This window comes from Mustela nivalis, assembly GCF_964662115.1.
Source record: "Mustela nivalis genome assembly, chromosome: 18".
NCBI classification, from domain to species: domain Eukaryota; kingdom Metazoa; phylum Chordata; class Mammalia; order Carnivora; family Mustelidae; genus Mustela; species Mustela nivalis.
Window position 1 is genome coordinate 34976445 of NC_139037.1, and position 25474 is coordinate 35001918.

The following is a 25474-nucleotide window of genomic DNA, read 5'->3' on the forward strand; positions in this document are numbered from 1 at the left end:
CATTTCCTTATACCACACACAAAAACAGATTCAAAATGGATGGAAGACTCCCTCAGTGTGAGACAGAAATCCATCAAAGTTATAGAGCAGAACACAGGCAGCCACTTCTTGGACCTCAGCCACAGCAACTTCTTCCTAGAAACATTGCCAAAGGCAAGGAAAGCAAGGGCAAAAATGAACTATTGGGACTTCATCAAGATCAAAAGCTTTTGCACAGCAAAGGAAACAGTCAACAAAACCAAAAGACAACTGACAGAATGGGAGAAGATCTTTGCAACTGACATATCAGATACAGGGCTAGTATCCAAAATCTATAAAGAACTTACTAAACTCAACACCCAAAGAACAAATAATCCAATCAAGAAATGGGCAGAGGACGTGAACAGACATTTCTAGAAACAAGACATCCAGATGGCCAACAGACACATGAAAAAGTGCTCCACATCACTCAGCATCAAGAAATACAAATCAAAACCTCAATGAGGTACCACCTCACCCCATACCAGCCAGAACGGCTAAAATTAACAAGTCAGGAAACAACAGATGTTGGCGAGGATGCAGAGGAAGGGGAACACTACACTGTTGGTGGGAATGCAAGCTGGTGCAGACACTCTGGAAAACAGAGTGGAGGTGCCTCAAAAAGTTGAAAATAGAGCTACCCTATGACCCAGCATCACACTACTAGGTGTTTACCCTAAAGATACAAATGTAGTGATCCAAAGGGGCACATGCACCCCAATGTTTACAGCAGCAATGTCCACAGTAGCCAAACTGCGGAAAGAGCCTAGATGTCTATCAACAGATGAATGGATAAAGAAGATGTGGTACATCTATCCAATGGAAATTATGCAGCCATCAAAAAGTGAATTCTTGCCATTTGCAACGACGTGGATGGAACTAGAGGGTATTGTGCTAAGCAATATATGTCAGTCAGAGAAAGACAATTATCATATGATCTCACTAATATGAGGAATTTGAGAAACAAGTCAGAGGATCATAGGGGAAGGGAGGGAAAAATTAAACAAGATGAAACCAGAGAGGGAGACAAACCATAAGAGACTCTTAATCTCAGGAAACAAACTAAGGGTTGCTGAAGGGGAGGGTGGAGGGAGGGATGGGGTATCTAGGGGATGGACATTGGGGAGGGTTTGGGCTATGGTGAGTGCTGTGAATTGTGTTAAGACTGATGAATCTGGGGCACCTGGGTGGCTCAGTGGGTTAAGCCTCTGCCTTCGGCTCAGGTCATGATCCCAGGGTCCTGGGATCGAGCCCCACATCGGGCTTTCTGCTCTGCAGGTAGCCTGCTTCCTCCTCTCTCTCTCTGCCTGCCTCTCTGCCTACTTGTGATCTCTGTCAGATAAATAAAGAAAAAATTGTTTAAAAAAAAAAAAAAAGACTGATGAATCACAGACCTATATCCCTGAAACAAATAGTATATTATATGTTAATTTAAAAATTTTTCAAATTAAAAAAATAAATAAAAATAGAGTAACCCAAGGAAGTAGGAAGTGGAATGTAGATGTAAGAAGATTGGCCATGTTTTGTTGACAGCTGAAACTGTGTGAAGTGTGAGTGGGGTTCTTTCTATATTTCTAATATTGTGTAATTTGAAAAGTTCCATGTAGAAAGTTTAAAAACCAATGGATCTGGGGCGCCTGGGTGGCTCAGTGGGTTAAGCCTCTGCCTTCAGCTCAGGTCATGATCTCAGGGTCCTGCGATCGAGCCCCGCATCGGGCTCTTTGCTTGGTGAGGAGCCTGCTTCTTTTCTTCCTCTGCCTGCTGTTCACCCTGCGTTGGGCTCTCTGCTCAGCATGGAACCTGCTTCCCCCTGTCTCTCTGCCTGCCTCTCTGCCTACTTGTGACCTCTCTCTCTCTCTCTGTAAATAAATAAATAAATAAATAAATAAACGATAGATCTCTTGAGAATCTGTAGCCTATGACTTCCTAGTCTAAGTCAGAATGGGGACCACTGGATAGCACTAGCATCTAATTAACAGTATCCAGGAGAAGGTTTTTTCCACACATCTGCAAGTTCAGACCCAGACATAGCCAATTTGGTGCAAGAGGTTTTAGTTTTAGGAAACAGGATAATTTTGCACTAAGGATATTAACATAAATATTAAGAACATGCTTTATAAAAATGTCATGGGAAATTAGATACCAATTTGAAACAATCATATGGGAAAGATAACCTAGTTGTTTTGAAGTGGTCTTCCTCTTTTTCCCTTGATTATTAGTTGTTTACCTTAAGTCAGACAGTTACTAGGATGTAATTCTTCTTTCAAAACCATCTACAATGTCCAGAGTTGATTTTGCTTTAAAATTATTCCATTATTCTAATGCTCAAACCAGCGTGTGTTTAATTAATGTCACTGTTTTTCAGTTAAGAAAATTGAGGAAGTTGGTGACAGAAAACTATCCTTCAGCCTATTCCCAGTGGTACCCTATGACACTGCAGATCCACAGAATGCATTCCAAGCACTTCTGTAAAGATGGGGGGCCCTGTGCATTACAGAATTGTGGGGTTCCCTAGCTCTCTTGAATCAGAACCGATTCCTAGCTTTTTTTTTTCCTTATTATTCTATCAGTTGCACTGGAAGGTTCTGCATTCTAATTCAGTTCTATCAGAACTTAACTCCAGTTTCTAACAAATATATGAACCTGAATTTCCCTAACACTTTTTTTTTTTGAATAAACATATATTTTTATCCCCAGGGGTACAGGTCTGTGAATCACCAGGTTTATACACTTCACAGCACTCACCAAAGCACATACCCTCCCCAATGTCCATAATCCCACCCCCTTCTCCCAAACCCCCTCCCCCCAGCAACCCTCAGTTTGTTTTGTGAGATTAAGAGTCACTTATGGTTTGTCTCCCTCCCAATCCCATCTTGTTTCATTTATTCTTCTCCTACCCACTTAAGCCCCCATGTTGCATCACCACTTCCTCATATCAGGGAGATCATATGATAGTTGTCTTTCTCTGCTTGACTTATTTCGCTAAGCATGATATGCTCTAGTTCCATCCATGTTGTCGCAAATGGCAAGATTTCATTTCTTTTGATGGCTGCATAGTATTCCATTGTGTATATATACATACCACATCTTCTTGTCCATTCATCTGTTGATGGACATCTAGGTTCTTTCCATAGTTTGGCTATTGTGGACATTGCTGCTATAAACATTCGGGTGCAGGTGCCCCTTTGGATCACTATGTTTGTATCTTTAGGGTAAATACCCAATAGTGCAATTGCTGGGTCATAGGGCAGTTCTATTTTCAACATTTTGAGGAACCTCCATGCTGTTTTCCAGAGTGGCTGCACCAGCTTGCATTCCCACCAACAGTAACACTTTTTTTTTTTTTTAAAGATTTTATTTATTTGACAGACAGAGATCACAAGTAGGCAGAGAAGCAGGCAGAGACAGAGAGCAGGGAAGCAGGCTCCCTGCTGAGCAGAGAGCCTGATGCAGGGCTCGGTCCTAGGACCCCGGGATCATGACCTGAGCCAGAGGCTTTAACCCACTGAGCCCCCCAGGCGCCCCTCCCTAACACTTTTTAAATTGTAACAGTGTTTTCTCCATTTACTTCCCAAATAGGATGAGATATTTAGAAATATTTTATTTCCATGCCTGTTTCAAGATTCTGTTGAAATAGTGTGGAAGTTTATTTATGGATGATTAATTTTGTTTTACCTTTTCTGCCTTCTGTTTTACAGATTCTTTCTTAATCTTTCAAAACCAAATTATCAATGATTATTTAAACTTAACAAGTTTTGGGTGCCTGAGTGGCTTAGTCATTTAAGCATCTGCCTTTGGCTCAGGTCATAATCTCAGGGTCCTGGGATGGAGCCATGCATAGAATTGGGCTCCGTGCTGAGCAGGAAGTCTGCTTCTCCCTCCCTCTCCCTCTTCCCCTCACTCCTATTCTCCTGCATGCACACGATCCTCTCTCAAATAAATGAATAAAGTCTTAAAAAAAAATAAACTTAACAAGTTTTGCCAGCTTTATTGCCATCAGTTTACCTATATGCCACTTCTTTCCCTTTCTTTTTTCTGATTCCTATCTCTTTTGGTAAAATACTTCCTCATGTGATTTTCAGAGTATTTACATAGGTTAATATATTTTCTGAGTACTAGTGTGTCTTAAAATGTTTTTAAGCATAATACTGCTCTTCCATATCAACATTAATTTTTTTTGTATAGAGTTTTATAAATATTGCTCTGTTTACTTCTTGCAAACAGTACGGTAATCTTTCAAATTCTTCTCCTTTATGTTCTCTTGTTTAGGTGGAGACCATTTGTATGATTGCTCACTTTGGTTTTCTTTCACTTAAGCTGTTGTTTTTCTTCATGCATCTGAGAATTTTTCTATACTTACAGTTTTAAAAAGAATTAGTGTTGGTAGGTAATATGGGTATGAAAAGCTCATGCGTCATATACAATTCTGCCTCGCAGACAATTGCCACAACTCCCTTTCTCCCCTCCCTGTGCAGGAGCTCCTTGGGGCTCAAAAGTGGGAGCTAACCAGAGGTGAAAAATTATTTAACAAGATGGTGACTTCAGAGTTCTCAGAGAACAGCACACAAGTGATGCCTGGGTGGTGAACTGCACCCCCACTTCTATGAGAATTACTAGCAAGGGATATAACCAGAGTCTCTAACTTATTCCTCTGGCCTCAACCTGGGGGGATCATCAAACACGAACAGAGTTGTGCTTTCCAATGAGAAGATTAGGAGATTTACAGGGAGGCACAGTTTATTAAACAATCCCACTGCTTTGCTGAACCTTTTTTGTGTTATTTCACCATGTGGATTCAGAGGGTTGGTTTTTTGACAGTAATCTAAAATTATTTAGAACACTATTTAGGAATACTAGTAAATCCCCCAATTTACTTAGCTAGCAGGAACCCCTCCCAGTGACAAATACATCTTTTCCCTATGTGATCCTTGGCTCAGTTCTAGGACTCCTTCATCTCCTCCCTGCTCCCCTGGCCCCATCATGGCTTGCCCTTGTTATTAACCCTCACCCTGAGATTCAAAGTTTCTCAGTGGTGTGCTAGGGAGTCCATCCACTATTGACCCACTGACTCTGTGACATGGTTAGCATTAACTGGCTATTTTCTCAATATTATTTACTTACTTAATACTCTTAAGAAATTCCTCAAAATAGCTGCCATTGATCACACCTTTTATTTTCAGACTTTTTTAATCATTGTAGTGGTATTTAGGGATTAAGGAAGGTAAATATATGTATTCCATTTTTAATTAACTAAAAGTTTTTCAGACATGTTTACCTAGAATCAAATATGGTTTTAAGCTAAGACCTCCTGAATTTAGAATAAATTTTAACAAGTTTATATGTGTGTAAAACATATGCCTGCCACATTTAATATTGATTTGCACAAGTGGTGAACAGGATCAAAATTAGTTGAAAGATGATTGACTTTTTACTTTATAAGTTTCTGTATCTAAGTTCTTTTTAATGAGCATATAATTTTTTAACTAAAATAATGAAAGATAGGTAATCAACAGACAAAAAGGTGTCCACAAGTTGTCTAAATTAAAGTCTGAATGACAGAAATAGCTGGGACAGTCGCTTTTATTTCCCATGTGGTATTTGATTATGACATTTGCCTTATACTCACATGTCTTAAACAAAAACAAAAAAAAATTTCAGAGAATGAATATGAGGAGTCACATATAATCCAGGCAAGGATTTTTCATTTTACTTTTTCTTCTTTCAAGATTTTATTTAAATTCAAGTTAGTTACCATATAATGTACTATTGGTTTCAGGAGTAGAATTTAGTGATTCATCATTTACATACAACACCCATGTCTCATCACAACTATACTCCTTAATGCCCATCACCCAGTTTAATCCATCCCTCACCCACTTCCCTCCATTGACCTTCAGTTTCTTCTGTAGAGTTGAGTCTCTTATGATTTCCTCCCTCTCTATTTCTTATTTTTTCTTCCCTTCCCCATGTTCATCTGTTTGTTTCTTAAATTCCACATATGAGTAAAATCATATGGTATTTGTCTTTCTCTGATCTAGTTTGCTTAGCGTAATATAATCTAGCTCCATCCACATCCTTGCAAATGGAAAGATTTCATTCTTTTTGATGACTAATATCCCATTGTATACATGTACCACATCTTCTTTATCCATTCATCAGTCAATGCACATTTGGGCTCTTTTCATAATTTGGCTATTGTTGGTAGTGCTACTATGAACATTGGGGTGCATTCACCCCTTCAAATAACTATGTTTGTATCCTTTGGATAAGTTGTACCTAGTAGTACAACTGCTGGGTCATAGGGTAGCTCTATTTTGAACTTTTTGAGGAACCTCCATATTGTGTTTCATAGTGGCTGCACCAATTTGCATTCCTACCAACGAGTAAGATGGTTCCCTTTCTCCACATTCTCGCCAACATATTTGTTTCCTGAATTGTTAATTTTGCCATTCTGACAGGTATGAGATGATATCTCATTGTCATTTTCATTTGTATTTCCCTGATAGTGATGTTGAGCACTTTTTCATGTGTCTATTACCCATATGTATCTCTTCTTTCAAGAAATGTCTGTTCATGTCTTCTGCCCATTTCTTAACTGATTATTATTTTTTGGATGTTGAATTTAATAAATTCTTTATAGATTTTGGATACTAGCCCTTTATCTGGTATGTCATCTGCTTTTATCTTCTCCCATTCCATACATTGCCTTTCAGTTTTGTTGATTCTATCCTTTGTTGTGCAGAAGCTTTTTATCTTGATGAAAGTCCCAGTAGTTCACTGTTGTTTTTGTTTCTCTTTACCCTTGAGACATGTCTAGTAAGAAGTTGCTGTGACCGAGGTCAAAGAGTTTGCTGCCTCTGTTCTCCTCTAGCATTTTGATGGATTCCTGTCTCACATTTAGATCATTCATCCATTTTGAATTTATTTTTGTGTATGGTCCAGTTTCATTCTTCTGCATAATACTGTCCAATTTTCCCAACATTCGTTGTTGAAGAAACAGTCTTTTTTCCATTGGGTATTCTTTCCTGTTTTGTCAAAGAATAGTTGACCATAGAATTGGAGGTCCATTTCTGGGGTCTCTATTCATTTCCACTGATCTATGTGTCTGTTTTTATCCTAGTACCATACAGTCTTGGTGATTACAGCTTTGTAATTCAGCTTGAAACCTGGAATTGTGATACCTTGAGGTCTGGTTTTCTTTTCCAGAAATAGCTTTGGCTATTCAGGGTCTTTTCTATTCCATACACATTTTAGATTTGTTTGTTCTATCTCTGTAAATAAAAATGCTGCTGTTATCTTGATGGGGTTTGCATTGAATGTCTTGGTTGCTTTGGGTAGCTTAGACATTTTAACAATATTTGCTCTTCCAATCCATGAGCATGGAATGGTTTTCCATTTCTTTGGGTCTTCATTTCTTTTATAAGTGTTCTGTAGTTTTCAGATCTTCTACCTGTTTGGTTAGGTTTATTACTAGGTATCTTAAAGTTTTTAGTGCAATTGTAAATGGGATTGATTCCTTGATTTCTCTTTCTGCTGCTTTATTATTGGTGTATAGAAATGCAACAGACTTATGTATGTTGATTTTATATCCTAAGACTTTGCTGAATTCATGTATCAGTTCTAGGAATCATTTGGTGGCGTCTTCAGGTTTTGTATATTGAGTATCATGTCACCCACAAAGAATGAAAGTTTGACTTCTTCCTTGCCAATTTTGAAGTCTTTTACTTCTTTATGTTGTCTGATTGCTGAGCCTGGGACTTCCAGCATCATTTTGAACTATAGCATTGTGAGTGGACATAGCTGTCATGTTCCTGACCTTAGGGGCAAAGCTCTCAGTTTTTCCCCATTGAGGATGTTATTACCTGTGGGTCTTTCATTCATGGCTTTTATGATATTTTCATATGTTGCCTCTATCTGTATACTGAAGAGGGTTTTTATCAAGAAAGGATGCTGTATTTTGTCAGATGCTTTTTCTCCATCTTTTGAGATGATCATATGATTCTTATCCTTTCTCTTATTAATGTGGTGTATCACATGATTGATTTATGGATATTGAACCACCCTTGCAGCCCAGGAATAAATCTCACTTGGCGGTAATGAATAGCCTTTTAATATTCCATTGGACTGATTAGCTTGTATCTTTGTTGAGAATTTTTGCATCATGTTCAACAGGGATATTGATCTATAATTCTTTTTGGTGGGGTCTTTCATTTGGGGATCAAGGTAATGCTGGCCTCATAGAATGAGTCTGGCAGTTTTCCTTCCATTTCTATTTTTTTGGAACCATTTCGGAATAATAGGTATTAATTCTTCCTTAAATGTTTGGTAGAATTCCCCTGAGAAGCCATCTTGCCCTGGACTCTTCTCTATTGGAAGATTTTTGATTACTGATTACGTCAATTTCTTTGCTGGTTATGGGTCTGTTCAGGTTTCCTGTTTCTTCCTGTTTCTGTTTTGGTAGTTTTTATGTTTCTAGGAATTTATTATCCATTTCCTCCATATTGCCCAATTTTTGGCATATAATTGCACACAATATTCTCTTATAATTGTATTTCTGTGGTGGTGTTTGTGATCTCACCTGTTTTATTAGTGATTGATAAATCTGGCTAGAGGTTTATCAGTCTTTTTAATTTTCTCAATATACCAGCTCCTAGTTTCATTGATCTCTTCTCCTGGGTTTTGTTTTGTTTTTTTCCTATGCCATCAATTTCTGCTCTGATCTTTATTATTTCCCTTCTTATACAGGTTTTAGGCTTTCTTGGCTGTTCTTTTTCCTGCTCCTTTAGGTATAAGGTTAGGTTGTATATTTGAGACTTGTCTTATTTCTTGAGGAAGACCTGTATTGTGATATACTTGCCTCTTGAGACCACCTTTGCAGCATCCCAAAGGTTTTTTGGACTTTTTGTGTTTTCACTTTCATTTGCTTCCATGTATTTTTTTGTTTCTTAATTTTCTGATTGACACATTCAATCTTAATAGGATGTTATTTGATTTCCATGTATTTGTGGTCTTTCAAAAATTTTTTTCTTGTGGCTGACTTCAAGTTTCACAGCATTGTGGCCTGAAAATACGCATGGTAATCTTAATCTTTTTGTACTGGTTGAGCCCTGATTTGTGACCTAGTATGTGATCTGTTCTGAAGAGTGTTCTATGTGCACTCAAAAAGAATATGTATTCTGCTGCTTTATGATGAAATGCCCTGAATAGATCTATTAAGTCCATCTAGTCCAGTGTGTCATTCAAAGACAAGGTTTTCTTATGATTTTCTGCTTACATGATATGTCCATTGCTTTAAGAGGGCTAATGAAGTCCCCTACTATTATTGTGTTGTTTTCAATGAGTTTCTTTAAGTTTGTTATTAATTGATTTGTATATTTGGCTGCTCCCAAGTTGGGAACATAAATATTTACAATTCTTAGATCTTCTTGTTGGATACATGTCTTTATTATGATATAGTGCCTTTCTTATCTCTTATTACAGTCTTTGTTTAAAATCTAGTTTGTCTGATAAAAGGATATCTACTCCAAATTTCTTTTGATATCTATTAGCATGGTTCTCCACCTCTCACTTTCAATCTGAAGATGTCTTTTGGTCTAAAATGAGTCTCTTGTAAGCATAGTATCAATGGATCCTATTGTTGTTTTTGTTTTAATCCACTTTGATACCCTGTGTATTTTGATTGGACCATTGAGTCCATTTACATTCAGAGTGATTATTGGTAGATACGAATTTTGTGCCATTATATTACCTGTAGAGTCTCTGTTCCTGTAAATTGTCTCTTTTTCTTTCTCATCTTTTTTGCTTTTGGTCTCTCTTTCCCATTCAAAGTGTCCACTTTAATATTTCTTGCAGAGCTGCTTTAGTGTTCATGAACTCCTTTAGTTTTTGTTTGTCTTGGAAACACTTTATTTCTCTTTCTATTGTCAGTGGCAGCCTTGACTGCATATTTTTTCCATTTAACACATTGAATATAGCATGCCACTTTCTTCTGGCCTGCCAAATTTCTATGGGTAATTCTGCTAAACTTATGTATCTACCCTTATTGGTTAAAGACCTTTTGTCCCTAGCTGCTTTCAGAATTCTCTCTTTTCTTAGTATTTTGCAGGTTTCCCTGTGATGTGTCTTGGTATAGGCCTGCTTTTATTCATTTAGAGAGGAATTCTCTGTGCCTCTTGGATTTGAATGCCCATTTTCTTCCCCAAATTAGGGAAGTACTCAGCTACAATTTGTTCATATAACCGTTCTGCCCCTTTTTCTTGCTCTTCTTCTTGTGGGATTCTTATGATACAGATGTTACCGCACTTTATGGAATCACTGAGTTCCCTGAATCTGTATTCATGATCTAATAATTTTCCTTCGCTCCTCTATTCTGGCTTACTATTTATCATAATTTCATCTTCATGTCACCTATTCTTTCCTCTGCTTCTTCCCTCCTGTTGTGATTGTATCCTGTTGGTTTTGCATCTCTCTTACAGCATTTTTTTTATTTCAGCCTGACTAGTTTCTAGGTCTCTGATCTCTGAAGCAAGGGTTTCTCTGGTGTCCTGCACTGTTTCCAAAGCCACTAGTAATCCTATGACTGTTGTTCTAAATTCTTACTCAAATAAATTGCTTATATCTGTTTTGAGCAAGTCTGTGTCTCTGATTTCTTCTTGATCTTTCTTTTGGGGAAAATTCCTCTATCTTGTCATTTTGACTAAGTTTCCGTCTTTTGAGTATTATGAAAGCTTATTAGGTTTCCTGCTTCTGAGTGTAATGCTAAAAAAGCTTCTGAGCGTAATGCTAAAAAAGCCTGTATGTTTCCTGCTTCTGAGCGTAATGCTAAAAAAGGTCATATACTGTCCAAGGCCTGGCCCTTCAAGAAGTGCTTCTGCTGCTATGCTCTGTGCACACTGCTGTTGTGTTTTGGCTGTTCTTTCCCACAGGTCAGTCTTCAGGATTCCTCCTTGCTTGCAGTGGGGAGTGTCTGGACATTTAACTAGGTGTGCTTTGATTTGTTTGTTAAGATAAGCCTGATTACAAAACAAACAAACCTGACCCAAGAAAAAGAGAAAAAGAATAGGAACGAAAAAGGCAAACAGAATATAAGCTTGATTTCAAAGAAAAGAAAAGAGAAAGAAATAAAAAGAAGGCTGATCTAAAATATTAGAAACTATAATCATGATTCTAAAGGAAAAAAAGTCAGGGGAGGTAGGGATGGCAGAACCTGGTCCTGTTTCCACCAAAACTGAAGCCAACTCTTAGAAGTACTCTGTGGTCAGTGGACTTGGTACATGTAGAGGGGCTGTGTTGGTCCTCTGGGGGAGAGGCCCACTGCACTGGCTCACAGTTGGACTTGCCCTAATAATGATGCTCCTGTAGGGCACAGGGGACTGGGTTTGGTGTGAGTGGCTCCAGCTCCTGGGGCAAATAATACATTATATGTTAATAAAAATAATTAATAAAAATTTTTTTAAATACATGAGCTATGACATATATTGTGTTTTAACATGAAATTTTAAGGGGTATCCAGGTGGCTCAGTTGGTTAAGTATCTGTCTTCAGCTCAGGTCATGATCCCAGGGTCCTGGGATCAAGGCCCTCACTGAGCTCCTTGTTCCATGAGGAGCCTGCTTCTGCCACTCCTACTCCCCCTGCTTGTGTACTCTTTTTCTCTCTCTTTCACTCTCTCTGTTAAATAAAATCTTTTTTTAAAAAAATGGAATCCTGGGGCGCCTGGATGGCTCAGTGGGTTAAGCCGCTGCCTTCAGCTCAGGTCATGATCCCAGAGTTCTGGGATCGAGTCCCACATCGGGCTCTCTGCTCAGCAGGGAGCCTGCTTCCTCCTCTCTCTCTCTCTGCCTGCCTCTCTGCCTACATGTAATCTCTCTCTGTCAAATAAATAAATAAAATCTTAAAAAAAAAAAAAATGGAATCTTAAGATCCTAAGTGTTGTCAGGGTGCCTGGCTAGCCTAGTCCATAGAGCATGCAACTCTCAGTCTCAGGGCTGTGAGTTCAAGCCCCACCTTGGGTACAGAGATTACTTAAAGATAAAAATAAAAATCTCAGGGCACCTGGGTGGCTTAGTCAGTTAAGCAACTGCCTTCAGCTCAAGTCATGATCCTGGGGTCCTGGGATCGAGCCCCATATCGGGCTCCCCCTACTCTTTGGGAAGCTTGCTTCTTCTTCTCCCTCTGCCTTCCACTCCCCCTGCTTGTACTCTCTCGCTGTCAAATAAATAAAATCTTTAAAAATAAAAAAATAAAATAAAATAATAAAAATAAAATTCTTAAAGAAAAAAATCCTATATATTGTCACTTTAAAATTTAAAATTTAGGAATTATACATTCCATTAGTCATCAGTTTTAACCCAATTTAATCTGCTAGTAACCAGTACTTCAAATAGCTCATTAAGTATTTTATTTACAGATTTTCATTTAATACTATGAATGGACTATCTTCTAAATTCCAATAATCTTTTTTTATAACAACTATAGTTTTTAAAGTCTAAAGGTCTTAGAAATTACTCTTTAAAACAGTCTATTTAAAAGGGTAATATAGGGGCGCCTGGGTGGCTCAGTGGGCTAATAAGGCTCTGCCTTTGGCTCAGGTCATGATCTCAGAGTCCCGGGATCGAGCCCCAAATTGGACTCTCCGCTCAGTGGGGAGCCTGCTTCCTCCTCTCTCTCTCTTTCTCTTTCTGCCTGCCCCTCTGCCTACTTGTGATCTCTCTGTCTGTCAAATAAATAAATAAAATCTTTAAAAACAAACAAACAGCAATCGCCAATATATGCTTTTTATCACATGCCAGGCCCTCTGCCAAGTGTTTTATATGGATTGTCTCATATAATAGTACCTATATATGATCACTTTTAGTGAAATACATTAGAATCTATAACTTTTTAAAATAGTAGGATCTTGCATATCAGGGAAAGAGAAAACAGAATATTATCTTACAAACTAAGTTACACTCCTGGTTCTTCTATGCATTTCTGACATATGTGAGCAAACATAAACAAAGCACTCTAAAACCAAACCACTTCCATCTGTGCTGGGATAGAATGTTAAGCTCCTGAAACTATCTACTAGCAAGATAGATACCAGTTTGGAATCTTAGGATATGGGAATTTTTATAACCCTTGAAAATTATTTTATCCAATCATAGTATTATAAAGATTTTTCTAAAACTGTAAAACAGAGAAGTGAAGTGATTCGCCCATGCCCACACTTTGCACTGGCTTACACACTTGATGAAATTTCCTGTACTATATGAATAGGATGCCTGAAAGGAGCAGATCTTAGGGATTTTAGCCAGTGTTGGTGTTAAATAATCATTTGGAGATTTATTCTTTTTTTCTTTTAAGATTTTATTTATTTATTTATTTATTTGTCATGGAGAGAGTATAGACAGGCAGAGCAGCAGGCAGAGGCAGAGGGAGAAGCAGGCTCCCTGCCGAGCAAGGAATCTGATGTGGGACCTGATCCCAAGACGCTGGGATCATGATCTGAACCCAAGGGAGCTGCCCAACCAACTGAGCCATCCAGGTGTCCCTTGAGATTTATTCTTGATGAACGTTCATGACCTGTAAACTTGGTATAATTTGACATAAACAGAGACTAACAAAAAAACCCTTATTAATAACAAGATGAACTACAAATACAAATATTAAATGTATGCTCAGTTGTGTTTCTCAGCATTTAATTTAGTTCTTCCTTTCTTTTTGAGGTTGTATATAATTTTAGTAAGTTATGATTTAAACTGTACTGATGAGCCTGTCACATTAATATACAGAATAATATAGTAGGGAAATAAAAATAAAAATTTTCTGATATAGCCTGTACATTTGAAGAAACCTAATGTTTTTCAGACTTTTTTTTTTTTTAATTAACTCAAGAATGGAAGAAGATAGAAGTGTGTATGTGAGTAGGTGTGTCCTTTTTTGAGATTGGAAACTTAAAGGGAAAACAGAGGGATTTGTGATAAAGCCAAAGCTTAAAGTGAAATTCCATTCTTCTGTAGTATTCTTTGAGAAAACAATATAATTACTGAAAGTAGCTAAAGATATTTTTTTCTGCCTCATGTCAAAGATACAGAGCTAGTAGAGCCCAGAAACCATACAGTCTTAAGTCTGCCCTACCTGCTGCAGTTACTAAGTAGATGTCACTGAAAAAAAGTCAGGTTGTTCTGTAGATGAAATAATAATTTCAGGCTAAGAACAAATTAACCTTCATAATAGTATTTAGGAATTCTGAATTCCTAATTAAACAATATTATCAACCAGAATATTAAATAGACTCAAGGGGTATTATGATTCCTTCTTGCAACTATGCTTGCAGAAAACAAGGAGATACGTATTCTATTTGTATTATGTAGGTATCTCCTCTTATAAGACATATGTATGTATAATATATATAACATGTGTATGAAATGTATATAGGTATGATATATTTAAATCTTATCTTGATCCTATTGCTATAATATGAAAATTCAAATTTGACAAAGGAAATCTTATAAAAATCAAAAATAGATACAAGAACCAAATTTTTAGCTTGCTATATACAAAATGAAACAGACTATTATATAATTTTGAGTAAATACTCTCAAACTATGCTTAACAAGACACAGACAATTTATCTTGTACAGAAAATAAAATAATCCACTGCTTCATCGATTTTTCCATCTCCGATAAAAGTAGGATAATGTGCTTTTTAAATGAGTTAGTGTCTAGTGGCCACGTGTTCTTTCATAAGAGCTCCATGTGTTTTGTGACCTTGAGTCATGTACTGGCCCAAGCTTCTGTAAAAAAGAAGCTTCTGTCCTTTTCTGTTAAAAAAAGAGGAAGAAGAAGATGATTGTGGGGGTCAACTAAACGTATCTCCCAATCTTTCTGTGAGGATTAAGGAAGAGCATATATGAAAGCAAATTCCTGTTCAGAGTTTGGCACTTACCAGCTCAATGAATGTCTACTAAAAAGACACCTGATAACCTTTCTGAAGGAGAATATCAGTATATACACCAAAAGCTTTAAGATTATACCCAGAAACAATTCTAATTCTTTGGTTAGCCCAAGAAAATTATCAGGGATATGCCAAAGATTTGTGTATAATATACTATATCTGTAAAGATGATTTCCCCAGTGGTGTTTTTAAAAGAAGACAAAGTTAGATTACAGAGTGGAGGAGAACTTAAATGTCCTAATAAGAATGGGTGTATATTTTATGTATCTATTTATTTATGATCTCATGCGTGCACTTGCAAAAGAGAAGAAGAGAGGAGAGGGGCAGAGGGAGAAACACTTCCCACTGAGCAGGGAACTCAGTCCCTGCATTCATGACCTGAGCCAAAGGCAGATGCTTAACTGACTGAGCCACCCAGGCACCCCATGTAGTTATGTGATAGAAGCATATTTAATAATGTAGGAAAAGATTGGATTATGACAACCAAAAAGGTTACAAAATTATGAGTAGCATGTCTTCAAATATGTAAATTTTTTTAAGTGTGTGTATTAGTCTACTCAGGCTGCTATAACAAAGTTCCATATAGGGGCTGGGCAGCTTAAACAAGAGAAATTTGGTTCTCATAGTCTGGAGACTGGGAATTCCAAGATTGAGGTGCCAGCAAAGTAGTTTCATTCTGAGGCCTCTTCTCTTGGTTTATAGGTGGCCTCCATCTCTTTGGGTGCTCACATAACCTCCACTTTGTGTGTGCAGTGAGTGAGAGAGAGAGAGCAAGAGAGCAACTCTCTCATGTCTCATCTTTTTTTTTTTTTTTAAGATTTTATTTATTTATTTATTTATTTGACAGGTAGAGATCACAAGTAGGCAGAGAGGCAGGCAGAGAGAGAGAGAGGGAAGTAGGCTCCCCGCTGAGCAGAGAACCCAATGTGGGACTCCATCCCAGGACCCGGAGATCATGACTTGAGCCGAAGGCAGCGGCTTAACCCACTGAGCCACCCAGGTGCCCGAGTAGATGATTATAGCGGTTGCTTTAGGCTGAGGGTGGGAATAGGAGGACTAGGGCCTAATAGCTAAAGGGTACAGCGTTTCTTTTTAGAAGTGATGAAAAGTGATTATGGTTATGATTGCACAACGCTGGAAGTACACTAAAAACCACTGAATAGGACACGGTAAGTGGGTGAATGCTATCTCAAGATGTGAATTATATCTGAAAGCTGTTACAAAATGTGTGTGCACATGTGTGTGTGTACATGCACATGTGTGTGTGTGTGTGAAGGTGGTTTTGGAAACCACCATTTACATAACAAGCATTTATTGCTAAAAGGAATCTGTCTACTTGAAAGAGGAAGATGTTTGCATGTAATATAGCTAAAGAAGAGTGAAAAGTGCTTTGTACTTGAATTATGTGTGCTAGAAGATTATTAAGATCATAGAAGGCTTTTGTGAAAATGGTAAGTGAGAACCTAGTTCCAGAAAGATGGAACGACCAAAATGGCTAGTGGCACAACATTACAGGTGAAGGCCATGATCACAGAATACAGAATGAGCAGATAGTAAAGAGAAATTAATTCTGCTTTAGGAAAAATGTTGATGGTATCCACTGATGAATGGGCATCTCTGGCAGAGGGATGATTGTCAGCGATCTAATAATTGCAGAAACTTACTGTATTAGCGTTCTCCAGAGAAACAGAACCAATTTTATATATATATATCACACACATACACACATACACGTACATACAGAGGTAGGGAGGAGAGAGGGAGGGAGAGAGTTTGTCAGGCAAGAAAACCTGATGTTTTAGTGTATAGGCCATCTGGCCAGCGAATTCTTAACTTGGGAGACTTTTGCAGGCCTTCAGCTGATTGGATGGTACTCATTTTACCAATTAAATATTAATCTCATCCAAAACTGCTCACACAGAAATACTTAGAAAAGTTTTTGGCCAATTATCTGGGCACCCCATGGTCTAGTCAAGTTGACACATAAAACGATCACACTTACTCCTTACATTTTTCATCAGATTGATCGTTTGTTCACATAACTGTGTGAATGAAGAAGATAAATTTTATAGCAGTGTTCAGAGGGAAGAAAATGGACGCACATAATGAAAAGGTCAGATCCAGGGTGACCACCTTGACGTGTAGGTGTGAGGTGAGAAGAACAGTTATAGTGATGGGCGTACAGAGGAAGAGAGTGTGGTGAAATTTTACACAGGTGAAATTCACAGCTTGGTGAAATTTTATATAGATATACCCCCTTCTAGCCACACCTAGATCAAGATGAAATATTTGCAATACCCCAGAAGGTCCCCCAACCCAGTCAACACTCCCTGCAAAAGTATATCCATTGTTATGATCTCAGTCACCACATATTCATTTTCCCTATTTTGAATGTCATATAAAAGCAAGCATACAGTATTACACCCTCTGCGTCTGCATTCTTTATCTCAGCATTATGTCTGTGGGATTCATCCAATACATATATTTGTAAATAGAATCTTACTAAACATTTTTGCCTGCATCTTGTTTTTTTATCTCACCAAGAGAGCATAAACATTCTTTCAAGTCATTACTTACAGGCCTCTTTCATTAGGGGAGTGAAGGAGGAACTTATTTTATTTAGTTCCAGAGGTAGAATTTAATGATTCATCAGTTGCATGTAACACCCAGTGCTCATTACATCAAGGGCCCTCCTTAATGCCCATCACCCAGTTACCCCATCCCACCACCCCTCCAGCCCTTTGTTTCCTAGAGAAGTTTCTGCTTGTCTCCCTCTCTTACTTTGTCTTTTTTTATTTTTCCTTCCCTTCCCCTATGTTCATGTTTTGTTTCATAAAATCCACATATGAGTGAAACCCTATGGTATTTGTCTTTCTCTGACTAAATTATTTCCCATAGCATAATAACCTCTAGTTCCACCCATGTCATTACAAATGGCAAGATCTCATTTTTTTATTATCCAAGGGATACAGACGTAGTGATTTGAAGGAGCACGTGCACACTGATCTTCAGAGCAGCAATGTCCACAATAGTCAGAGTATAGAAAGAGCCCAGATGTCCTTCATTCTTTCAGTAGCTCCATGTGATTCCATAATACTGTACATGTTCTACAGTTATCTAGTATTTTCTCTAGAAGATATGTAGATATGTAGCTGGTTTCCAATATTTCATGGACATGAAATTAAGTGAGTTGAGGGGCTGGGTTTTTAATATTAATAATAACAAATTACCATTCCCAAAAGCTCTAAGTATTTACATTCCCACCAGCATATGATACTGTCTAGTTTAGTACCTATTAATCTGAGAGCTCTAAATTTTTATTTCATTAATAAATTTGGTTTTTAAGTAATACATGCAAATGATGAAAAAAATACAAGAGTAAGTGGTGAAAAGTCAGTCTCTCTTTCCCCATCTCCTTGGTCTAATTCCTTTTCCCAAGACAACTTCTTTGTGTCTCTCCAAGATACTTTATGTATGTACAAACATATATGTATATGCTTTTATTTTACATAAATGGTGGTTCTAGGCTCTGCTTTCTTCACTTAACAACATATCTTGGAGAGTATACCACAGCAATATAATCTAGAGCTGCCTCATTATTTTAACTATGGTTACAACATAATGAGTTCTTTTAAATAGATATCAAGGCTATTTCAATCCCTCGTTATTGTCATTGTAAATAATGCCACAGAGAATATCCTGTTGGATAAATTTCTAAAAATAAAAATTACTGAGTATACTTATAGAAAAGCTACCTAAGTATACAGGCCTAATTTCACAAAATACAGTGTACCTGTGTAATTATTGCCATATCAAGAAACACATATAACCAGCAACCAGAAGCTTCCTCATGCTCCCCTGTTAGTTACTAATCCACATCACCTAAAAATAACCAGTTTTCATTTCCAACACCACAGATTAATTCTGCCTAGTTTTAAACTTTATAGTATATTTTTTATTTTAACAGATGTCCCTTTATAGAAATTGTATCAATTTATACTTTCATCTATAGTATATAAAAATGTATATTTCCTAACACCTTCACCAACCAGTGGGTTGTTAAACTTTTTGATTTTTGCCAATCACATAAGTGAAAGGTATTGTCTCTCTTATTTTGCATTTTTCTTTTTTTTTTTTTTTTAAGATTTTATTTATTTATTTGACAGAGAGAAATCACAAGTACACTGAGAGGCAGGCAGAGAGAGAGAGAGAGGGAAGCAGGCTCCCTGCTGAGCAGAGAGCCCGATGCGGGACTCGATCCCAGGACCCTGAGATCATGACCTGAGCCGAAGGCAGCGGCTTAACCCACTGAGCCACCCAGGCGCCCCTTATTTTGCATTTTTCTTATACCATGTAAAGTTCAGCATCCTTTCATATGTCTGAGAGTCATTTGTATTTTTATTGCTACAAACAGTCCTTATCTTTTTTTACTGTCTTATTTATAAATGTATTGTAATATATATTAAGGAAGTTAATCTTTTGTTATATGTGTTGCAAATATTCTTCCTAGTTTGTCATTTATCTTTGATTTTATTGTTTTTTTCCTACAGACATTTTTCTTGGCCTTTTATTTCTTGCCTGTTAGGTATAAAATTGATTTTTTTTTTTTTTCCCTGACAGGTGAGGTTGAGTGTTTCTGTTTATGGTTTTGATTATTTGCATTTTCTTTTCTGGGATATTGCTTCTTGATATCCTTCACTTTCTACTGGATTATCATCTTTGAATACATACCTAGAAGCTCTTTGTATGTGAGCAATAGTATGGTTTTGTAATGTATGTTTAAAAGGAAGTTTACACCCCTGTCATTAGTTTTCAAATGTTTGTCTTTTTTGTAGTGTAACAGCTTTGAGATGTAATTCACATACCATACTATTCACCCACTTCAGTGGCTTTGAGTGTATTCACAGAATTTTGCAACCAACACCACGATCCATTTTAGAAATGCTTATTACCACAGAAGAAACCCCATGCCCTTTAGTAATCACCTTCAATCCCCTATTGCTGCTCCAACCCACCCCAGCCCTAGGCCCACTATTCTCTTTGTCCATAGATTTGCCTATCCCAGACATTTCATAAAAATGGAATCCTATAAAGTATGGTCTTTTGTGACTGTCTTCTTTCACATACCATAATGTTTTCAAGATCATCCATGTAACATTATCAATACTTTATTCCTTTTAATTACCAAATAATATTCCATTATATGAATATACCACATCTTTTTTATCCATTTATCAGTTGATGAATTTTGGCTATTACAAATAATACTGTTGTGAACATTAATGTGCAAGCTTTCATGTAGACATATATTTTAATTTTTCTATTTTTTTTTTTAAGATTTTATTTATTCACTCGACAAAGATGACAAGTAGGCAGAGAGGCAGAGAGAAGCAGGCTCGCCACTGAGCAGAGAGCCCAGTGCAGGGCTCAATCCCAGGACCCTGATCATGACCGAAGGCAGAGGCCTACCCCACTGAGCCACCCAGGCACCCCTAATTTTTCTATTTTAATATCTCTTTGAGATATATCTAGGAATGGAATTGCTGGATTAAATGAGGACTCTAATTTATCCTTTAAGGAATTGCCTGATTGTTTTCCAAAGCAGCTGGAACATTTTACATCCCCACCAGAATTGTTTGAGAGATCCCATTTCTCCACCTCCTCACCAACATTGGTTATTATCTGACTTTTTTATTATACCCATCCTAATAGGTGTGAAATGGTATTTTCAGAGTTTATTTCATTTGGGGTTTTTTTGTTTTGTTTTGTTTTGTTTTGTTTACCAACTTAACCATTTTTTTATTGTGGTTAAAAAAAAAAACACATAACATAAAACTTATCATCTTAATCATTTTTAAATGTTCAGTCAGTAATGTTAAGTATATTCACATTGTTGTGAGACAGATCTCCAGAACTTTTTCATCTTACAAATCTGAAACAGTATACCCGTTTAACAACCGCCCCTCTTTTCCTCACCCTTAACCCGTGGGAACCACTATGCTACTTTTTGTTTCTATGAATGTGACTTTAGTTACCTTATATAAATGGAACCATATAGTATTTGTCTTTTTGTGACTGGCTTGTTTCACTTAGCATAATGTCCTCAAGTTTCATCCATGCTGTAACATGTGACAGGAGTTCCTTTTAAAGCCAAATAATGTTCATACATATATATGAACATATATGTATAATCACATTTTATGTATTTCTACTCATCCTTCAGACATTTATTCAGTTTACTTCCCCATCTTGGATATTCCAAATGTGCATTGCATGTGGTTTTCGTTTGCATTTCTCTGATTGCTAATGATGCTGAACATCTTTTCATGACTTTGTATATCTCTATATCTTCTTTGGAGAAATGCCTTTTCAGATCCTTTGCCCATTTTTTAATTAGGTTATCTTTCTGTTGAGTTCTTTATATTATTTGTGTCCTTGTCAAATGTAATATTTCTTTTGAGTTGAAGTCTAACTTTATTTTCCTCCAAGTAGCCAATTATCCAGTACCATTTATTGAATAATCCATCTTTTCCCTCCTTCAACAAGTACTTATTGAGCAAATACATTGGGTTAGGCCCTAAGAAAATAAGGATAAAATGATGCAGAGCTTACATACTAGTACAAAGACAGACTTGTGAGAAAAAGAGTTACTGTTCATCAAGATACTGCTTTAGGGGTAGCTGGGTGGCTCAGTGGGTGACTGGTAGCTGGTGGCTCAGTGGGTGACCTGCCTTCGGCCCAGGTCATGATCTCAGGGTCTTGAGATCAAGCCCTGCATCGGGCTCTCCGCTCAGCGGGGGACCTGCTTTCCCCTCTCTGCCTGCCTCTCTGCCTACTTGTGATCTCTCTTGTCAAATAAATAAATAAATCTTCTTTTTAAAAAAAAGATACTGGTTTAAATGAAGTTTATGAAAATCATTTTGTGACAAGAAAAAAAAAAAGTACCAATATCTACCTGGAATTTAGGGAAGAGAAACAAAGGAAGAGGAGAAATTAGGTCATAGAAAGTTGGGAGAATAAAAGAGTGAGAGCCAGATAGTGTTCTGGGATAAGAAACTTAAACACTGAAAACTGTTCTGCAAATGTAAAACATTCATTTCAGTGTGTACTCAGATTGTAGTTCATGTAAATGTTCTATAGCAAATGAACAGCTATCTTTTTTTGTGATGAAGTATGTCATGCTCATTTTTTGTATCTTTGTATATACTTTATATATACTTTATAAACTTTGTCTATACTTTATATGCCCAGCCTAAGTATTTCTGTTATTATTGTCATTTCACATTCATAGAATATAAATTAATGTAAGGTGCCTTTTTCTTATGGATATGTTTGAGTTAACAAATATTTATAATTATTATTGAGATAATTCATGCTTACTGAGCACAAATGTCAGTCATCTCTTTAATGCATAACATATAGAATACTTAATAGTATATAATATCAACTTCCTTCAAAGGTGGTACGTCACATGAAGGGATGGTAAAAAAACTGTGTTTCAAAACTCATGTTACTTATACAAATAATATTTAGACATTCTAACCTTTCCTTTTTTTCCCCCCCTTTGGTGATTACAGAATAAACATGTCACTAAATTACTTTTGTGTATTTATCATAAATCTATCAATTCTTTCATAGTTGTGTTCTCCATAAAGTTAATTAGCAAGGGTACCCAAAATCTTTGACCCAGAAACTTTGACTAGATAAGTGGGAAAAGTCTAATTTGAGATATAAAATGCTAAATGTGTTTTTCTCAGTATACATTTTAATTGGTTTGCATTTGGCACTTCTCTGTCAGAATCTAAGTCATCCTTAGAATTTAGCCAACCACTTGGAAAATACAACCAAGAGTAGGTATGGCATGATATAACTATAATTAATTATCTCACCTATATATTTCACAAAACAGCAGCATCTTAACTGCTTAATAACGACTTTTAAAATATCATTGTAAAGTGAACAACAGAAACTTGATTTACCCAGATCTAAAGGAATTGAATTGGTTTTTGCCTGTGATTATGACTCAGTAGAGCACGTTAATAGATAATGGGGGAGGGGGGAATTAGAGTTCACTTTAAATATAAGCTTAGGTTGTAACAGTAATAATTGCCTTTTCTTATTTTTCCACAGTTCTCAGTGGTCTCTGTTCTAATGACTGTCCTCGTAAGATAACAGTAAGTAAACTTAATTTTCAATTGTAAAATTTTGTGAAAAATCTCTATATAATAGGTATACACAAAATAGTTGTTATAGGTTACACTCAAATTCTTATTATTTAGAAGTGATTAAAATGTTCTTCAATGCTCAAAAAAACTTCGCTGAGAAGAAAATACCTTGCCTAAAATATTCTCACCTCAAAGTTCACCTCCCTGATGAAGCCTTTTCTGATAGCTTGGAAAAATAAGCACCCCTCCCATTGTTTATGGGTACACGATTGCCATTCTGGCATATATAATGTACTTGAACTCACTTCTGTTTATATTAAATGCCTCTCTACACTAGACTGGAATCCCTTGACGTCAAGAAAGCTCTCATCTTTGTATGCGTGATATGTAGCACAGAGTCAAGCATAGAATAGACAATTAATGAATTTTTTTGGTATAGTCTTAATACTGACTATCTAATGGAACATTTTGGTGAAATAAAGTGTAAAAATAAATTAGGCTTAGTTTTTTAAATTGCCAGTTCATTTAAATAGTAATAAGAATATTACATTATATTTTGAGTGTGTGTGTATGTGCATATGCATATGTTGATATATCTGCTTGGGTCCTCATAGAAACCCTTGTTTCATAAGGAATTACCCCCCATGTAAAGATGAGGAAACTGAGGATAAGAGAAATTAAATTGCCCAAAGGCATAGAGCTATTAAGTAGTGGAACTAGAACACATAGCTAGATGTTCTCATACTTTTACTAGTAGTAAAATAGTCTTATACTTTTACTACCCCAGTTAAGCACTACATAACCAATATTGTACGTATGGTTGGGAAATTACGTATTTAAAATATATGGAAACAGATCCTGACCCAGAGATTTGTATGCAGAGGTTTAATTTAGACTCAACTCAGGAGCAACAACTGTGAAGTAGTAAGGAAAGAATTGGCAGGAGAAGTTGGTCTGTGATGCATGTGGTGCTGTGAAGGTAGGATGGCCCTTCAGAGATGGCCCAAATAGAGCAGAGGAGTCAGGCTTTTGTATTCCCATATCAATCAGACACTGCATGCATGTAGTCCTCAGGAAAGGCTTATAATAGGTAGGAATCAGCTCCCTTTGGATGAAAAGAGTTTCCAGGTAGGAACCCAGCTGTAAGTCAGAGTAACTCAGGGAATAAGTACCTCAGTACTGAAGAGAACATCTAGACAATGCATCACCACATTCATTATGAAAGAATGTGAGTGCCTGGTCAAATCCATCTGCTTTCATATTATAAAAATGTAGTTGTATAGTTGGGGAGGCTTTGGGGAGGGAAATGCAGAGGCTTTGGGTAGGGGAACTTGCCAGTTAATTTTGTTGTGACTCTAAAACTGCTCTAAAAAATATGTCTGTTTTTTAAAAATTTTTAGAGTAGATGTAATTAACCAGAGGCTTAAATTAATTCAGTTATTCAGGTACTGTCTATCCATTCCATGAAATGTTCAGACCCTTTGTTCCTCTTCCAGGTCAGGGTCTGTTTCCTCTTCCTTCTTTCTCTCATTGACCATATTCACTACATGGTCAAGCATAGAACTTTAAAACATTGAATAGGAACCCACTCATTTTATCCACAAGTTCTGGGAGAAAAGGTAATAGGAAAGGCGGCATGATTAAGGCAGGTTATACTTCTAAGATCAATAATGCTTCCATTCTCTTTATCTTAAAATAAAAGCAATTTTAATTACAGGGAGAACATAATCATTTAGAAGGCCATGTACCTAAAATTCAGCATGCAGAGCTATTCTTACAATGATTATGCTAACAGTCCAGCACCTTTGGCTTTTTTGCAGGTAACACATCTGCCTTCCATTCATCCATTTATTACTTTCTTTTGAAGTTCAGATCCTGATGAACTGCCTTCACATAGATCATTTTCCTTCCCCACTGATATCATAGATCAAAATTTTATGACAACCTAAAAGAAACAAATGCATACTATACTTCCACCGTTTTCCATATATCAAATGTGTGCCCACTTGTAAAATTATTTATTATTTCATGAAAAAGTGGGCCTTCTTCATATTGCTTTGACATTAGATCCACTTGATCATAGCAGAAAGTGTTATATTAAGTATGACCCTGTGTGAGACTAAGAGGGAAAACATACCTAATGTGATATTCTTTACCACTTGAGTTATTTATGAGTTGAAGAGCTCTTCTGCTGCCAGTATGCTTCCCCCTGATATAGGCAGTCTATTTGATTCGTGGAGAGAGGAAAGAATTATTCAAGTCAGAAACCAAACCCACCCAAATTCCTTCCATCTCTATTCTGAAAACCCCAGGCCATACTCTGGACCTTATCTACTAGAACTATTACAGTTTTG

The 25474-nt window shown here is 36.9% G+C and overlaps 1 protein-coding gene across 1 annotated transcript in view; it reads left to right on the forward strand.

Annotated features, from left to right (window-relative positions):
- The window catches only part of ITFG1 (integrin alpha FG-GAP repeat containing 1), a 307089-nt gene that overhangs the window by 210073 nt on the left and 71542 nt on the right, over positions 1-25474 (forward strand). The window contains exon 13 of the mRNA XM_082711008.1: positions 23086-23129. Coding sequence (XP_082567134.1) covers positions 23086-23129 — 44 coding nt within the window. The remainder of the gene's footprint in view (positions 1-23085; positions 23130-25474) is intronic.